The following is a 19,169-nucleotide window of genomic DNA, read 5'->3' on the forward strand; positions in this document are numbered from 1 at the left end:
TTTGAACCTGCGCAATCCTCTTATCTCAGCCTCCCAACCATGGGGATTACAAGCATGCGCCACCACACCCGGCACTGAGATTGCTTTTAAAGGCTTTTCCCCCCCAGCCTTTAGGATCCAGCATCTGCTGATTCATCTAAGGTTTTGATAACTTCCTGTTCTTAATTAAGTTATAAGAATTCCAAAGTTTTACTCAGTTCCAAAGTTGGACCCAGAATTATCACAGGAAATTTTTGGACTGGTTAAACACTTGTCTTTTTCTGGTACTAGGGATTGAACCCATGGGCATTCTACCTCTGAGCTACACCTCCAGTCCTTTTTTATTTTTGGTTTTGAAACAGGGTCTCATTAGGTTGCTGAGTCTCGCTACGTTGTTGAGGGTATCCTGGAACCTGTGATTTTCCTCCCCAGTACTGGGATTACAGCGTGCACCACTATGCCTGGCTAGAATGTGTAAACAATCTGTATCAACAATTTAAATATGCATCTAATCACTTCTTTATCTCCAAATGACATCCTCAAGCAGATGGCCTATTTCCAACTATAATAATACCAAGGCCCAACTGTTACCCATTTGCACATTTTGAAACCTGTATTTCCCTATTGAACAGTAAAGTATCTTTTCATGACTCAAATTGGGCATAAAATATAAATTATGGTCATTCAGAACACACAGAGTCCAGCATTCTTGGGGCCATCCTCCCGGCTGACCTGTGGTTTTATAATTTCCCTAGAGATGCCTTTTAAACAAGACAGTCATACAACGATGCACAGTGTTTCCAGAATTTAAATTGGCCTTTACCTGAATCAACTCATACAACTGAACTAATGTTATCGTGGGTCTTGCTTTGTCCAGATGGAACAGGAACAAGACAGCTTGAATTTTAGGTCCAAAAGAGCATTTTCAACTTCATATGTTGGAGGGGAAAAAAAAATCAATGCTGAATTGCCATCCTTTTCTTATTTTAGCAGCATTCCATTTTTTAAAGTAGGTCTTCGGTCATTACTGTCAGTACAACTACATCCCCCCAAGCAACTGTCAAAAAAAAAAAAAAAAAAAGAAACCTCAAATGAGCTTTATAACTAATTTAATTCCTATATCCCAGAATATTATTTTTTAAAAAACCTAACTAAAAGAAATTAAACTCTTCAACCATTCCAGCATGAAACAAATAATGTAACAGAATTTACAAACACAAGAGAAATTATCCCGAAGCTCTGCAATAAGCCCCACCTTTCAAAATAAATAAGTTCAGCCCCTCAGGCTGATGAGTCCCGTCAATGGCGCCAGTTCTTCAAGCCCCACCAGCGGGCTGAGGATCATTAGTCTTCTCACGTCTGATGCAATTTCCTGTTATATTTTATTTTCGAACAAAGACTCTAGCATGAAAGTGCCAGCCATAGCTTTCTTTCTTGTTTGAACATCCTGAAAACTCTATGAAGAAACCGAGGCGGACGGAGGTTGGGGAGGCAGCATAAAGGCGCTTTTCTTGTGTGTGAATCCGCCTCTGCTCGGCACTCACCTGGTCCTGTCCTGCTTCCTATACCGCCTGCCTCCTGTGGGACCTTGGCCAAGGGACTTCCATCACTCTACTTTGTTGTTCTCATCCACTAATAGGAATAAGAATAGTCTGGTTCTTCTTCCGATCATATAAATCTCTTATTAAAATGGGGATAATGGAGCCGGGCGTGGTGGCACACGCTTGTAATCCCCGCGCTTGGGAGGAGGAGACAGGAGGATCGCGCAGGTCCGAAGCCAGCCACGCTGGCTTAAGAGACCCTGTTTCCAAATAAAATATAAAATAGGTCTGGGAGTGTAGCCCGGAGGTAGAAGGGTTTCCAGGAACCCCAGTACCACCAAAAATAAAAAACAACAACATAGGGATAATAGTACCTAATTCCAGATGGAAAAACAAATAAGATTCAGTGTAATGTGCATCTAAAATGTGTAGTTAGTTAGTGGCTGGCCCGTCATAACCTCTTGAGAAACGTTAGTTACTGGTTACTGGCATGATTTTTCTTTTTATCTTCATTATTATCATCACTGTGTGTGTGTGTGTGTGTGTGTGTGTGTGCACGCATGTTGGGGCTCTGAGGATTGAATCCAGAGGCATTCTACCTCTGAGCTATACCTACAGCCGTATTTTATTTTATATTTTGCAGTAGGGTTTTACTAAGTTTCTGAGGGCCTCGCTAAGTTGCTGAGGGCCTCGCTAAGTTGCTGAGGTTGGCCTCAAACCTGCAAGCCTTCTGTCTCAGCCTCCTGTGTATTGGGATTACAGGTGTGTGCCACCACACCTGGCTGCTTCTTTAAAAACAAACAACAACAACAACAACAACAACAAAAAACAGTACTGGGGACTGAATCCAAGGCCTTGGGTGTGTTAGGCAAATGCTCTACTGCTGAGCTGCCCCCACACACCTCTTTTATTTTTATTTTTATTTTCTCAAATTAAAAAATACTTCTATATTTATTTGTTTTGAGTGGCAAAGCAAGAGATTTGTTAAGAGATCAGTACACACTTGAGAAGGGGGGTGAGGATAATCTCAAAGAGAGTGGGCTGCCCCACCTCCTTTTTTTTTTTTTTTAAGATGTTAGCAAGGCAGAGCTGAGGGTCAAATCCACGCATCCCTGCCTTGGTATTACATGAAATCACTGGGCTCTGCTTGCTCTACCAAATCCTCTCCGTGTGTTTGGAAGTCCCACTGGGAAACTGCAGAGTCATCTTCTTTTCTTTTTTAAAAGATGTCAGCCAGCCAATTGCCCCATCCTTCCTCTCTGGCTTTCATAATATCCCTACTATGGGTACCAAGGCGCTCAGTTGCACTTTCAAATTAGTGAATAGCATTAATTTCAGAACTTGAAGAACTTGAAGGCTTTAAAACATTTCATTCTTGCCCTGGTACCTGGTGGCTCACATGCCACATTTAGTTCTGATATTACTGAATGGACTTCCAGCAATCATAGGGTCTTGTGTCTTTTTCTTATTAAATTCTTAATCTTTTCTGATAATAACTACATATCACCCAGTCGGCCTCAGTAGGTATTTATCACACCCCTACCCTGTGCACACACCATATTAGCACTGATATATGCAGTGACCATGATAGTACAGTAACAATAACACATTATTTCTGCAAAGTGGCTTGTGCACCATCAAAGACAACATCAGGCTACATGCATGGATGAGAACTTTAATTGTTATGTAAACATCATCATGTTTATCATAATAGATATAATAGTTACGCAGTCTGTGATTTTTATTTTTTATTTTGTAGTCTGTGATTTTAAAGGCATTATTGCTTTGAACATGGTTCAGATACAAATATTTAGTCCCAGGGTAACCGACCTTAATTAGGTCATAAGAATTTTAGGCATATGTTCGGTTAGTATGTGAGAAATGGCAAAAATGGTGACGGTAGCACCAGAGGACTGATGTCCAAGATGCTCTGCAGTTAGGTAACATGGGGACGGGGGCGTCGGCCAATGCAGAACACATGCGTAGCACACTAGATGCCTGGGTTCCATCCCCAGGACCCATAAATGCATAAATAATATAGATACAAATTCCTTGTTAAGAATCCCCAATTTTAGCAAGATTTATTGTAAAAATGTCAATGAATATTTTGCACTCTTTCCCTTGACCTGCCACACAGAATTGGCTCGAGGTCAGAGGTCACAGTCCTGGGGATCTGAGCTGTGAGGAGCTGGAGTTCAAATCCCTGCTCTGGCAGGGCCTGCTGGCGAGTTTGTAATCCCCGCGCACTTGGGAGGCTTGGGAAGCGGAGACAGGAGGATCACTTGGTTAGAAGCCAGCCTCGCTGGCTTAAAAGACCCGGTTTCCAAATAAAATCTAAAATAGGTCTGGGAGTGTAGCCCCGAGGTAGAAGGGTTCCATCCCCTGTACAACACACACACACACACACACACACACACACACACACACACACACAATCCCGGCTCTGTCACTGACTGGGGCACCTGATTCCAGCGGGGGCCCTCTCCTTGTGTTCTTGAGCCCGTCACCCTAACTCCTGATGTGCCGGCTCCCTCCCTCACAAGAGGAGGGGGTGGCTGCTGGCAAGCCCTTTGGATAGTAAAGCAGACTTGAGCCAAAGGGGCGGCCGGGTGAGGGAGGGCTTGGGGGAATCGCAGTTGGGGCTGTGGAAGGACATTCACGTACACGTTCTCTTTTCTTCTTCGTTTATCATCTGGCGTTCGGATTTGGGGGTTGTCTTAGGCTGAAGAAAAGAAAGTGTCTGAGAAGACTCTTCAGACCCCGCTGCTGCCTTCCCCCGTGGCGGATCACGTCAAGTGTAACATCCTGAAAGCGCAGCTGGAGAACGCTTCCCGGGTGAGCGCTTCCCGGGCGAACGCACCGGTGCAGGTACGGGGCCCTGCGCGTCTCCATTCCACCTGCCCGCTTGGCTCAGGGGCCCAGGGAAGGACTGGGACACCGAGGCAGGCAGGTCCGTTCTGGAGGCGGGCACCACACCTCGGTATGTGAACTGAGAGTGGAATATGTAAAGAACGGTTAACTGGTGTGTGGTTATTAACCGGGTAAGTGGAGGCAGCGGCTCTCATGCGTTAGCGTGGGCGGGAGTCCTCAGCAGAGCTGGGCCCCATTCCTGGTGCTCTAGTAGGGCAGGGTGGGGCTACTGAATTTGCATTTCTAACCAGCTCACAGGACTGCCTTGCAAACACACTGAGGTACCGGAGGTAGCAACTGCAGATAGCACGGTCTGTCTACACAGATGAAGAAACAGTGTGCGGTAAATATTCAAATCTAGAAGCTTGGAAGAGGAGCCTCAGGCAGGTGACATTGAGACTTCTGAGTAGGGGTCCCTCTGGCCAAGACTGGTGTCTCTGAGCTGGAAGATGAGCCTTAGGAGGCCAGGTCCCTCGCTTCTAGCATCAGCCGGCTGATGCTCCGTCCCAGGTAGGCACAATGACGCTGCATCCGCCAGTGTTGGAAAGCGGTACCCCAGACTCAGCCGCTGCTGCAGAGGAACCGCAATTCCTGGGATGAAGAAGCCAGGCTGGGGTGGCACAGGCGCAAAGAACCCTAGGAGCAAGTACCTCCCCCACTAGCGCCCTCTATTGGCAGGTGTGTCATGAAGCCAGGGATTGCTGAGTTTGCTGGTTCTCAGCCCCAAGTCCAGGAAGCAGCCCTTGGATGAGAGATGACAGTTCAATAGCGGACATCAACTTCTCCATTAGTACCCATAACAGATAGTGCTGGTTACATATAGTCACCATTAATCTTTCCCTGTGACCCTAAAGGCAGACTTGGGATCATATTCTACAGTGCTCCAAGGAGATACCACCAATCAGAGTTGGCATTCAAGTAGAAACCCATCTTCCATCCCTGGAGATGGTATATAAAAAGCTACCGTTGGGGGGTGGTGGTGGTGCATGTCTGTAATCCCAGGACTTGGGAGACTGAGACAGGAGGATCACAGATTCGGGGACAGCCTCAGCAACTTAGAGAAATCCTCAGCAAAATAGCAAGACCCTGTTTCAAGTAAGCCAGATGTGGTGGTGCGTGCCCGAAATACCAGTACTTGGGAGACTGAGACAGGATGATCCAAGTTGTCAGTAACTTAGACCCTGTTTCAAGATAAAAAATAAATAAAATAAACTAAGGATAGGGATATAGTTCAGAAGTACAATCCTCCTGAGTTCAATCCCCAGCCCCACAAAATAACTAAATAAAGAATAGGGCTGGATTAAATTTCTAATAACACACACACACACACACACACACACACACACCCCAAACAAAAAGCACTAATGTATGGAAGATAGGTTTGAAAGTCAGATGGTCAGCTGGGCGTGGTGGCCCATACCTGTGATCCCTGTACTTGAGAGGCTGAGACAGGAGGATTGCAATTTTTAGGACAGCTTCTGAAAGTAGTGAGACTATCATCAACCTAATTAGAAATAAAATTGGGCTGAGAGTATAGCTTGAAGGTAGAATGCCTCTGGGTTCAATCCCCAGAAACAAACACACACACACACACACACACACACACACACACACACACACACTAAAGTCAGATGGTCTGGTTTGAGTCAGTCTAATATTTATCAGCATTATCACTTTAAGTTTGTTCCTTAACCTAAGTTTGCTAGCCTCGATTTCCTTGTGTGCAAAACAGGAATAACAGTATAATAACAGTGTCTATCTATCACCTTGGGTCATGGTGGACACTAGTGAGACAATCTGTGTAAGTTTTGCACTGGTGTTGGCGGAGATGTGAACAGTAATTATCACAGATAGGGTTTGATGAAATTGTTGGGGGCACTGATGGTTTGCAGTTAATAGTGGTAGCGTGAGTGCGTGCGTGCGCGCGCGCGCGTGTGTGTGTGTGTGTGTGTTGATGGATATTGAACTCAGTGGCCTTCTATCTCTGAGCTACATCCCAACCCTTTTTAATTTTTTTATTTGAAGCAGGGTCTCATTAGGTTGCTGAGAGCCTGCTAAATTGCTTAGGCTGGCCTTGAACCTGTGATCCTCCTGTCTCAGCCTCTCAAGTACTGGGATTACAAGCATGTGCCACTAGGCCTGACCATTTTGACATTTTTATAGGATGGTCAGGTTGACTTCTCATTGGAAACTCAGTTATATCAAAGCTAGAAGCCGAGCGTGGTGGCGCACGCTTGTAATCCCCACGCTTGGGAGGCTGAGACAGGAAGATTGCATAGGTTCGAAGCCAGCCTCAGCTACTTAGTGAGGCTCTCAGTAACTTAGTGAGACCCTGTTTCCAAATAAAATAGAAAATAGGTCTAGGAGTATAGCCTGAAGGTAGAAAAGCCCCTGGGTTCCACCCCCAGTACCACAATAAATAAATAAATAAACTAATTAATCAATTAATATAGAGCCATAGATTCTCTTTGTCTTAATTTCATTACCTTCATCATTTCTTATGTTTTTTGTAGTACTGGGGTTCCTGGAAACCCTTCTCCGGGCTATACGCCCAGACATATATTTATAATATTTTTATTTGGAAACAGGGTCTCTTAAACAGGTCGAAGGCTGGCTTCGACCTGCGCGATCCTCCTGTCTCTACCTCCCAGGTAATTACAGGGATTACAAGCATGCGCCACCACGCCCAGCTACCTTCATCATTTTAGAGCATACCATTTGTATACGATTACAAAACAAATAAATCTGACATATATTTCACAATTTATGAGGTGGATATTATATACATTAGAAAATTCTATTAAGCTGGGAACAGAGACCCATGCTTATAATCCCAGTACTTGGGAGGCTGAGGCAGGAGGATCGCAGGTTTGTGGCCAGCCTCAACAACTTAGCAAGGCTTTCAACAACTTAGTGAGACCCTGTTTCAAAATAAAATATTGGGGCTGGGGTGTAGCTCAGAGGTAGAATGTCCCTGGGTTCAACCCTCAGTACCACACACACACACAAAAGTTCCGTCAGTCCCCAAAGGCCCCGTGCTACACACGCCATCTGTGGAGGACCCACGAGGATCTGCAGCGTGTCAGAAGTATTTCACTTTGTAAAGTGTAGAAAAAGATGAGAAATAGGAAGAAACGAAAATGTTCCCGCCAAACACACAGTGGAAGGGCAGATAGTAGAAAAAAATGAGAGGTGAAGTTAGTCTTTTCAGAACAGCTTTTCCCGGGATGCTGTGCGGAGCTCCAGCCCTGCTGGCTGCTTCCTGATTGTTCTGGAAATGCTGCTCACGAATCCCCTGGAACAGCCGGGGGGCGTGGTGGCGCACGCTTGTCATCCCCACGCTTGGGAGGCAGAGACAGGAGGAGCGCGCAGGTTCAAAGCCAGCCGCACTGGCGTAAGAGACCCTGTTTCAAAAATATAAAAATAGGTCTGGGAGTATAGTCCAGAGGTAGAAGGGCTTCCAGGAACCCCAGTACCACCAAAAAAAAAAAAAAAAAAAAAAAAATCCCCTGAAACAGTCCCAGTGCACGCTAGCTTCTTACGGGCTCCAAGAAATCCCGCAGGAAAGAAACCTGTTTTATTTCTTTCATTCCTCATTGGTCATAGAACACTTCATAAAGTAGCTCCCACTATTATCCTTAGAACTAATGTTTGTGGGAACAGGGGGACCTGCTTTGGGATCCCTGGTTTAGAGTGTCTTGAGGGTTGTGATGGGAGGGGTTGAAGTATTCATTCCCTACCGGCCTCAGTGTGGAACAAAGGTGTATGAGACCTATGAGGCAACAGTACTACCAACAGCTGGCTTGAACAAGGCTTCTACCAGAAGCAGGCTGGATCCATGTATGGGCAACCATGGAAAGCTAAGGATCCTGCAAGCCAGGATCCTTAAAACCAGTGGGTCATAGAGAACAGAGGCCCAGATCTATATGTTGTGACCAGTGCGAGGGCCACCCATGTCACTGACCACCACTGTGAACTCTGCTGGCCGGGCCGAGTGGGTGGCCCTTGTCCCCCACCGTTCTTTGGGACTCAAAGACAAGGCTTCTGTTAAAATCAAATGATGTAATTCTTCCCAGGCTTCTAATGCTGATGTGAAAGAACAGATCCCCAGTTTCCTTGTGAAAGTAAGTGCAGTGTGAGCACAGAGCTGATTAGTATTTCTGATCTAAAATGTGAGGTGAGCCAGCTGTGGGTTTGGCTTTTCCCATACCGTCTTTGACTTGTTCAAGCCTGAGCTAGCACATAGCAGGTGTTTAATAAAAGAATGGATACAATATACAGTAATTGATTGCATTCCAGCATTGTATCATAGTTCCCATAGAGAGGAAAGACTCAAGAAAATGTTATTTGTTAACTTACATAAATACCAGAATAGGTTTGCTATTGACTGAATATTTGATGAGTTACCGTTGCAGTCTACCTCTGCATTTCTGTAATTAATCCTTTGTACATGGGAGACTTGAAAACATTTTTGCATGCCATGATAAACCGTTTGGACTAACCTTTTTTTTTAACTTTTAACAGATTGGAAAAGAGGAATCAACATTTGTAAATATCAATAAGAAATCCAGTCTTCAGGATACGAATGTAAGGTCTGTTGCTTCTCGTTTAATGGGGAAATGATGGTTGGTGTCGTCAACATTAACCTCGAAACATTGCCCAGGCAGGAACTGGCTGATAAAATCAGAGAGGAAAAATGAAGCTCAGAAAACAAGAGCTCAGATGCTCAGCTTCAATGGCTGCTTGTGAGCTTCGGGAAGGCTTCTTGGTTTCAGTCCTAATATTGCTAGGAAAGACCTCTGACACTTTGGTTTGTCTCTTAAACAAGCAGATCTGACCTAGTTGTGCTCCTGTGTAAAGCCTGTTAAAGGCCCTGCTCTCAGAATGGAGTCCAGCCTCCTGAGCAGAGCATAGGAGGCCCTTTCTGACTTGGCGTGAACTCACCACCCTTCCCTGGGCCCGGGGATGCACTCCTCATCCTGAGCTCCTTGCCAGTGCTAGAATCACACAAGTTTATTAACCCCCTGAGGAAACACTGCTCCACTACCCAAACCCAGAGGAAACGCTTGCTCCCCTGATTGCTCAGAGAGCAGAAACTCTTCCCCTGTAGGCTGAGTGAGTAACAGCCTACAGCTCATGGCAGCCCCGGTGCCACCTCGGTGTCCTGCTGACACCTCAGGGGCTCCCTAAGGGAGAGTCCCCCAAATGGGTCCAAGAACAACTCCATCAGTGTCTCCTGTTAAAGACAGAGTCGGAGTCCCACCTCAGAACCTTCAGATCCTGTGTGTGTGTGTGTGTGTGTGTGTGTGTGTGTGTGTGTGTGGTTGGGGTGGAGGGTGAGTTGGGGACAGATGTCAGCATTCTAACAAACAGTTCAGGTGCTATAGAACTACCAGCTCAGGTACCCTAAGGGATTCTTATATTGATGCCCAAAGTGAAAGTTAACATTTCTTGCTGGGCATGGTGGCGCATGCCTGTGATCCCAGTACTTGGGGCGCTGAGACATGAGGATCCCAAGTTTGAGGCCAGCCTCAGAAACTTAGCAAGGCCCTGTATCAAAATAAAGAATAAAAAGGGCTTGGGGCAAAGCTTGGAGGTAGAATGCCCCTGGATTCAATCCTTGGGACTGAAAAAAAGGTGAACATTTCTTTACATCACCTTGTGATTCCCAGCCTATGTTCTTGGGATCCGTGTGTTTTATGAGGCCCTTCAGGGTGTGGCCCGTGCTTTCCCGCTAGCTCCCATCCTCTGAGCTCCCATGGGGGCCTCCCTCGCCAGCAGTTCCAGTGCCCAGCATTCAGCCATGTCTCCCACCTTGGTGGTCTCTCCTCCATCTGGTTATGAGTAGACTCCGTGAAGCCTTCCCAGACACCAGCCATTCCACCCAGGCAAAGTTTTGTGCCCCGAGGAGACAGAATTCTTCTAAGGAGCATATTCAGTCTGCTCTGGGCTCCCGGTCTGAGGAAACCATGAATGGAGCGCACACTGGTCCCAGTGTCACATTTGCTCATTCCTGTGTTTATTCAACAAACACTTACCAGGTACTAACCGCATGCTAATCACATAATGAGCCCTAGGTCAGCGAGCGCAGGAGGACCTGCTGTGTGGATTGGCTTGTCAGGGCTTTCTTGTTGAGGGTCTCTACATGTTTAGATGCTCTTTGGTGCTAGAAGGTAATTACTGGGTTTTGAAAGAGTGAAATTTAGTCATGACCCCCTGAAAAGTGTGTTAAAGCTTCTCCTTAAAGTCAGTGTTTGATTCTGCCCATCTGCTTAGAAAGCTAAGACTAAAACTTAATTCTTAACATTTTTACCTATAGGCAGAATTGAAATGTTTTAGAGCAAGCCCTAGGGGTCTTCTAATTATTCATTTTTTTACATAAAACATTCTCTAGTTCTTTATTTATTTATAAAAATATTGTGTTTAAAATGGCATAGCTACCAGAGTATTAGAAAGTAAAACTGAGTTTACTTCATTTGTTTTATTGGCAAAACCAGGTTATGAATCAAGTCCTCATATTGGGGGTGGCTGGGTGGTTGGCTATTTGGGACAGCGTCATTTTATTTGATATCCCAATTATATTTAGTTCCTCACTTGCTACTTTTTTTGTTTGAGGATTTTCTGGGTTCTCATTTTTATTTTTTTATTTTTTATTTTGGTGGTACTGGGGGGGTGGAACCCAGAGGATTCCTACCTCCGAGCTATACTCCCAGACCTATTTTATACTTTATTTGGAAACAGGGTCTCACTAAGTTGCTGAGAGCCTCACTAAGTAGCCGAGGCTGGCTTCGAACCTGTGCGATCCTCCTGTCTCAGCCTCCCACGCACGGGGATTACAAGCATGCGCCACCACTCCCGGCTGGGTTTTTAAATTATAATTATTAAATAAGTACGGCAAAAAAAGATGGGTTTCTTGACTGTCAATGTTATTAAGATATAAATTAACTGAGGAAATAGTCTGTATGGCTAAGCAAGACCATAAACCCTTTGTTGATGTTGTTCTGTTTTTCTGGTGTGTCTCTAGAAGTCCTATCCCTATACGTGTGGAAACTGCCCAACCAGCTGTGGAAAAGCCGGAAATCAAGCCTCCCCGCGTGAGGAAGTTAACGAGACAGTACAGTTTGTGAGTTCTGCACTGCGATTCGTCCCCTTGCAACGACAGAGAGGCTAAACGCTTGATGATGAATGTTTCTTAGCCCTTCAGATCATCCTCAGAGAGCCGACCCCCAAATTCTGTTTATTTCCAACTTAGATCATACTGGACCCAGACCTTTGCCCCTGAAAACACTGCAGAGTTGCCATGTGCACTCATGATTGATCGCTGTGTCACAGAGGACTCTGCAATCATCTGCGCTGGTCACCTCCAGCAGCTGGGGCTAGAGTCCAGCAGGGCTTGGCTGTATTTCCGGTGTCAGGGTCTGGCTCAAGATGAAAGCCCATTCACGCGGCTGCTGTACCTCAGACCCTTAGCTGTGGTCACGCAGGCTTCCTCCACGAGAGAGCACACATGAGAAGAGTCAGAGAGGGTGCCAGCAGGGCGAAGATAGCCCGATCCCCACAGTGACACCCCGTCACTTTTGCCACGTTCTACCTACTGAAAGCAAGTCACAAAACCAGCCCACTCGCAAGAGGAGGCATTGCACGGGACCTGATAGGAGGGCAGGGATCTCTGGAGGCCCGAGCAGAAGCTGCCTCCCATGTTAGAAAAGTGGTAGCATGGGCCTGGTGTGATGGCACAAGCCTGTAATCCCAGTACTTGGGAGGCTGAGACCAGAGGATCGTAGATTTGAGTAATTTAGCCAGATCTGGTTTCAAAATAAAAAATAAAAATAGGGTTGGGGTTGTGGCTCAGAGGTAGGATTCCCCTGGGTTCAGTACTCAGTACCCCTCCCCAAAAATGGTAGCATGCATGGTATATCAGCAGAGCCGAAGCCCATCACTGAGCTTTATGTGAGCCCTTTCCCACCAGGGCCCATCTGGACTCTTCAGTTTAGCTTAACAAACTGTCTGTCATCTGTCTGTCTGTCTGTCTGTTTCTCTCTCATACTGATAACTGAATCCGGGAGCATTCTAGCTCCAAACTACATACTCAGCCCTTTTTTATTCTGAAACAGTATCTCTCTAAGTTACTAAGGGTCTCACCAAATTGCAGAGGCTGACCTTGAACCTGCGATCCTCCTGTCTCAGCCTCCTGTGTACTGGGATTACAGGCTTTGTGCCACAGTGCCTAGCTAACAAAAGGGGTCTCCCCCCCTCTTTTTAATTTTATTTTTGCTGTACTAGGGATGGAACCCTGGGGCAGTCTACCTCCAAGCTACACCTATTTTTTTTGAAACAGGGTCTCACTGAGGTGCAAAGGGCCTCACTAAGTAGTAGCTGAGGCCGTCTGTGAACCGTGATCCTCCTATCTCAGCCTCCCAGATGCTGGGATTACAAGCGTGCAAAAGGGGTCTCTTGATGATGGTGTGCATTGGACTGTTCCAGGCATTGGCAAGGGATAGCAAAGTGACTCTGACAGTTCCTGTCAGAAGAGTCACCATGTATTAGAGGCAAAGGCAGAGTTTCAAAGAGTCACAATCGGAAGAGGACAGGCAAGCACCATAGTTAGGGTGGTAGGGGAATCAGACGTGGCTGTAGTCATGATGACAGTTCCCATCTCTTGACCTTGGCAGTGGCCCAGGCATGTGCCTGGCTGTGTGATTGGCCGGAGAGCTGCGGGGAAACCCCGGACACAGTGGAAAGCATGGGGGATCTGAGCTGGACAGGCTTCCATCAGAGCCCTGGCTAGTTCACAGCTGGAAGCCCTGGGGAAATTTACTTCCTGAGCCATTCATTCTGCCATCATCTATAAACGGGTGAACTAAGGCCTACCTCTGAGGAATTTGCTAAGGGTTAACATGTCTAAAACCCTTAGCAAGAGTTGTAGACATGGCCATGGGATATGGTCCCCTTCCTTTCTTCTCCAGGAGCTGGGAGCTTCTAGAAAGGGTTGAGTTAGAGGGTCCCCAGAGTGCCACGGGTAGAACAGACGTGGCCCCAGATGCAGTTCTTGAACAGCCATGCCAGGCCTGCCATGCACACCTGGTAAAGAGAGGGAGGAGCTTGCTCTGGGAGTTTTAGGGACAGATCATCCCACTTCATTCGCCTTAGTAGAAATTTCTGGACAGTTTAAAGGCTGCATTTCCTAGGAAAGCCAAAATGAATAGGGTTCAAATAATTAACAGTCCTAATGCTCTCGAGGGGACAAATTAAAACATGAGAATTTGCTCCCCAAGGACCAGGCCGACAGGATTTGCCTTTCCTTTTATATTTTGAAACTTGAAATATTGTCACCACCCATTTGGGGTATGTAATGGTGATTGAAATAATGACCGACAGATAGGGGGCCTGAAAGGAAAGGAAATTTTCATTCATTCGCCAAATTGGCTCTTTGAAGACAACCCTTTTCAAACCTGTAACTTAAATGCATGTTTCTTAAGCTGCCCCCAAAGTATTCCACTTGGAAAAATCCAAATGGCATCATTTCCTCATTAGTAGAAAATAGCAAACTGAATGGATAGGATTTTTCCAGTGTTAAGTTTTTGTCCCAGAAATAGTTCTTAAATCTTTGACACTGGTTACTGTTCATTTCTTTAACTCATAGATATCGATGAAGTTGATACACATATAGTCAGAAACACAGTGGAGAACTCAGTTTTCCAATTGTCTGGAATGATTTTCTTTTTCATTGTTTTTGAGTTACAGATGTGTGCGCTATTATAATAGTCCTAGTTCCTACGCCTGAACTATGTGTATTTGGATTTTAGTTTGCTCCACCAAGACCATTCTAACACTTAAGTGCTCTGAATGAGTGTGTGGTTGGTTGGTTTGTTTTGTGGTATTGGGGATTGAACCCAGAGGCATTCTACTTCTGAGCTACATACCCCTCAGCCCTATTTCATTTTTTATTTTATTTTTATTTATTGATTTATTTGCAGGTCTGCGGATGGAACCCAGGGCCATTTGACCTCCAAGCTACACCCCCAGCCCTATTTTTTTATTCTTTATTATGAAACAGGGTCTCACTGAGTTGCAGAGGGCCTCACTAAGTAGCCGAGGCTGTCCCCGAACAGCGATCCTCTGGTCTCAGCCTCCTGAATGCTGTGATTACAATCGTGCACCACCATGCCTGACCCTCATTTTTCATTTTGAAATGAAGTTGCTGGGCTAGCAATGAACCTGTGCTCCTCCTGTATTAGCCTTCTAAATACTGGGATTATAGGCATGCACCACCAGGCCTGGCTCTGAACAAGTTTGGAAACCGGGGCTTTTAAGGATATAAACAAAAACCTCAGCCATATTATTTTCTGGAAATATGACAGGGAGGAAAAGTGTGGTCACTGTGTGCAGAGAGAAGGAAGAAGCAGAGGAACTTTGCCAAGACTTTGAGGCAGGTAAAGAGTCATGTCTATACTTATGGCTAGCATGTTTATAAAATGGCAAGGAAGCCCAGCACAGTGGCTTGGGCCCCGTTGGTCCCAGCTACTCAGGAGGCTGAGGCCAGAGATTCACTTGAGCCCAGGAGTTTGAGGCCAGCCTAGGCAGCAGAGCAAGACTCTATCTCAGGAAAAAGAAAGAAGATGGTGAGCTGCTTTACTTTTTTCCAAAATATAACTTTACTGTTTATTTACAGAGAAAATTCCTTCAAGAATCCAACAGGGAAGCCATAAAAGCTCAAAGAGAAAAGTAACCCATTTCCCAGAATCCTTCCATCAGAAATAACCAATAGAAGTTGGAGTTATAGATAGCTCAGTGGTAGAGTGTCTGCTGAGCATGCCCTGAGTTCATTCCCAGTACCACCACCAAATAAAAAAGCAAACGAAAAAGAACAGTGTTCAGAGCTGGTAACTATTACTTTAGACATGTTTACATAAATATGTTGCTAAAATAGAAATTATTTCAAGGCAGTGATCTTTTACACATGAAATTTATTATCAAGATGTTGTTTTGTGAATTTATCTCAGAAGCTGAGGGAAACTTGGAGGACTTGCTGAATTTTAGGCATTTTTTTCCCATAAGATTTAAATAAGACAAATATTATTTTAAAAAAAACAAAACATGAGCCAGGTGTGGTGGCTCACACTTGTAATCTCAGTACTTGGTAGGCTGAGACGGGAGGATCACGGTTCACAGACAGCCTCAGCTATTTAGTGAGGCCCTTCGCAACTTGGCGAGACCCTGTTTCCAAATCAAGGAATAACAAATAGGGCTAGGGGTGTAGTTTGAAGATGGGATGCCCATCTTCAAAAGAACAAAAATACTAACCCTGGCAGATGTTGGAAAATCCAGCCCCAATTTGCTTTGGTAAAAGTCAGTGTATAGCTGAGCGTGGTAACACATACCTATAATCCCAGTGCTCAGGAGACTGAGAAGGGAGGACTGCAGGTTCGAGGCCAGCCTCAGCAATTTAGCAATATTCTCAGCAACTTAGTGAGACCCTGTTTCAAAAAAAAAAAAAAAAAAGCCGGGCATGGTGGCACACACATGTAATCCCCACGCTTGGGAGGTGGAGACAGGAGGATCGCTCAGGTTTGAAGCCAGCCGTGCTGGCTTAAGAGACCCTGTCTTCAAATAAAAAAGTATTAAAATGGGTCTGGGAGTGTAGCCCAGAGGTAGAAGCGTTTCCAGGAACCCAAGTACCACCAAAATAAATAAATAATAAATAAAAAGTAGGGCTGGGGTGTAGCTCAGAGGTTGAATACATTTAGGTTCAAGCCCCAGAAAAGTGTGTTAGATTCTGTACAATGGACGTGGGTACCCACCCCACCCCGCCTCCCCGCACTCCTCACAGCCTGTGTGTTATTGTAATGAGCAGAGCTTCATGTGCTTTTAGTAACCGCAGTGATGAAGACGACCTCCCTCCAGACCTGGCCGAGGCAGTGGGCGCAACCACGGCCCCAACCACAGACGCCAAACCCACCACACCAGTCACAGTGCCGCTGGCGTCCCCCAAGGTCCAGAAAGTCAGCTCGCCTCAGAAGTCGGAAGGCAAGAGCCCGCTGTCCCCGGGGGTCAAGGTACGGAGAAGGGCCCTGAGGAGCAGCTCAACTGCTGCCTCTCAGTAATGAGCGACATTTAGCTGTGCATTTAGGATTTGCATAACCAACTGTGTTTATTCATTAAAAAAAGAACAATAGAGCACCAGGTGCCATGGCGAACCCCTGTAATCCCAGCTACTTGGGAGGCTGGGGCAGGAGAGTTGAAAGTTGTAGGCCATTCTGGGCCACTTGGTGAATCCTTGTCTCAAAACAAAACGAACATGAAAACGGGGTTGGGGTGTAGCTCAGTGGTAGAGTGTCCCTGGCTTTAATCCCACTGCCACACAAAAAAAAACTCCAAAAAACATGTTTTATATACCCTGTCCCCCATAAGCCAGCCATTTACAGGAGAGGCCCAGTATGATATAGTACCATGTACACTGTTTAATGACAATACAGTTTCTGTTGGTGTTGATGAATAGGTTTGGGGGATAGATTGTGGTGATTTTTGTGTGTGTGTGTGTGTGGTACTGGGGTTCCTGAAAGCCCTTCTACCTCCGGGCTGCACTTCCAGACCCATTTTATATATTTTTTTTAATTTGGAAAATATTTATTTATTTATTTGGTCTCTTTAGCCAGCACAGCCGGCTTGGAGCCTGTGCGATCCTCCTGTCTCCGCCTCCCAAGCGCGGGGGTTACAAGCGTGCGCCACCACGCCCGGCTATAGTGGTGATCTCAAGTTTAAGAGTAATTTAAGGGATTCTGAGAGCAAGTCTGACCTAGAATATCATCCTACATAAGCTGTCATTCTGCTATACTGATAGAAAGGAAGACACAGCCCTTTCCCACTCCATAATAGACAGTTTGGAAACAAAAACAGATATGGCTCCATCCCATTTCTTTTTCTTTCTTTTTTTTTTTTTTGGAGGGGTGGGTACTGAGTATGGAACCCAGGGACATCCTACCTCTGAGCCACACCCCAGTCCTTATTTTGAAACAGGGTCTCACTAAGTTGCAGAGGGCCTCACTAAGTAGCTGAGGCTGGCCACAAACCTGTGATCCTCCAGTCTCAGCCTCCCAAGTACTGGGATTGCAAGTGTGCACCACCACGCCAGGCTTTATCCCATTTCATATACAGGCTAAACTGTGCTAATAGTTTAAAAATGGGAAATGTTACTCTTTGTGTCAGTTTGAAAGTTTAGGAAATTGCCAGAGATGTGAGTGGCGGTGAAAGATGCCTTACACAAGACAAAGCTCTTGGCTTTCTCTGAGTGACCTCTAGCTATCAGCAATTTGGTCCTATTGCTGTCCAGGTGGATACTGAGCCAAAGGTCACTTGGTTCATGCAAGCACAGGAGAAAAGGTATGCGCCTGGTCTGAGCATGGTGGCACATGCCTATAATCCTAGTTCTTGGGAGGCTAAAACAGGAGGATCACAGGTTCGAGGACAGCCTCAGCAACTTAGTGAGATTCTGTTTCAAAATTTAAAAATAACTTTAAAAAATTGGTGCTGTGGGAGTTACTTGGAGATAGGATACCCTTGGGTTCAATCCTCAGTTAACAACAACAATAACAACAGCCACAAAAGTGTGTACCTCTAACGGGTGCCCAGAAGCCAAGACTAGAGCTTGGGAACAGAGTCTGTTCCCAGCTGCCCCATTCACGCTTGCATCTGCTCCAAGGGGCAGTCACTTCCAAAGCCCCTGTTCCTCCAAGCCTCCGGTTCTCCTACCTCACCAGCCCAGGGGCAGGCCCAGGTCCTTTGCTTACTGCAGCTCCTGGCAACGTCTAAATGACAGAGGCCCAAGCCCACATCCAGTGTGACTGCGGCTGGTCTTTCCCTGGGTCTCCTCCCGAGGGGTCTGGAACAGACACTGGAACCCCCGCCAGGAATGGCTCAGGCTGAAGTTCCCAGCTTTCCTGCAGAAGGCCTCCCAGCATCTTGAGTCCAGTTGCCTTTGCTGCAGGCGTGCTCTCCCAGCTGTGGATAAACCCCAGCAGCAGTATTTACAAACAGAAGGGCGTGGAGGAGGCGGACCCTCCGGACTCCTTCCTCAGCTGCAGGGCGCCATCTCCTGGCCATTCCTCTCCTTACAGCCTGACTGTGGTCACTGTGAGGCTCATGGTGTTCCTCCTCAGGGCCTCCAGGCCACCCAGCCCGCTCAGACCCCAGAAACAAGAGAGCAGAATGTCTTCCAAAACCAAGAAGCATAATCTCGAGAGGTTCCCCACTCACCATGAGCACCTTCTTTATGACAGTGCAACAGTGCAGGTCAGTTTCTCTCCTGAGGTCAGCTGGCCCTCCCTGTGGGACTTTTGCTCTCTCTATACATCCAGAGGACTCTTTTTGTTTGTTTGTTTACTTGCTTGTTTGTGTTTTGGTTCTGGGGATTGAACCCAGGGGCGTTCTGCCCCTAAGCTACACCCCCAGTCCAATTTTATTTTTAATTTGAAATAGGGTCTCACTAAATTGCTGAGGCTGTCCTTGAACCTGTGATTGTCAAGTCTCAGCCTCCCAAGTACTAAGATCACAGGCCTGTGCCACCACGCCCAGCTTCAAAGGATTCCTTAAAGCATTTTCCCCAAAGACCAATCAAAGAACATTCCTGGAACTTAAGTGTTTTTTTTTTATTTTTTTTTATTTTGGGTTTTTTGTTTTGTTTTGTTTTTGCTGTACTAGATTGAACCCAGGAGCATTCTGCCTCTAAGCTCTACCCCCAGC

General features: G+C 46.0%; 1 protein-coding gene across 4 annotated transcripts in view; it reads left to right on the top strand.

The window, feature by feature from the left end:
* EPB41L4B (erythrocyte membrane protein band 4.1 like 4B) overlaps window positions 1–19,169 on the top strand; it is a gene marked incomplete at both ends in the record, with an annotated part of 147,535 nt that overhangs the window by 108,346 nt on the left and 20,020 nt on the right. Inside the window, 4 exons of one of the 4 annotated variants that reach the window (XM_080709161.1) lie at window positions 4,242–4,388; window positions 8,955–9,022; window positions 11,455–11,553; window positions 16,303–16,486. In XM_080709161.1, coding sequence (XP_080565287.1) covers window positions 4,242–4,388; window positions 8,955–9,022; window positions 11,455–11,553; window positions 16,303–16,486 — 498 coding nt within the window. The remainder of the gene's footprint in view (window positions 1–4,241; window positions 4,389–8,954; window positions 9,023–11,454; window positions 11,554–16,302; window positions 16,487–19,169) is intronic. The other 3 variants (XM_080709160.1, XM_080709162.1, XM_080709163.1) reach the window with 3 other exon arrangements.

The sequence above is a fragment of the Muscardinus avellanarius genome, assembly GCF_963383645.1.
Source record: "Muscardinus avellanarius genome assembly, chromosome: 13".
NCBI lineage: Eukaryota > Metazoa > Chordata > Mammalia > Rodentia > Gliridae > Muscardinus > Muscardinus avellanarius.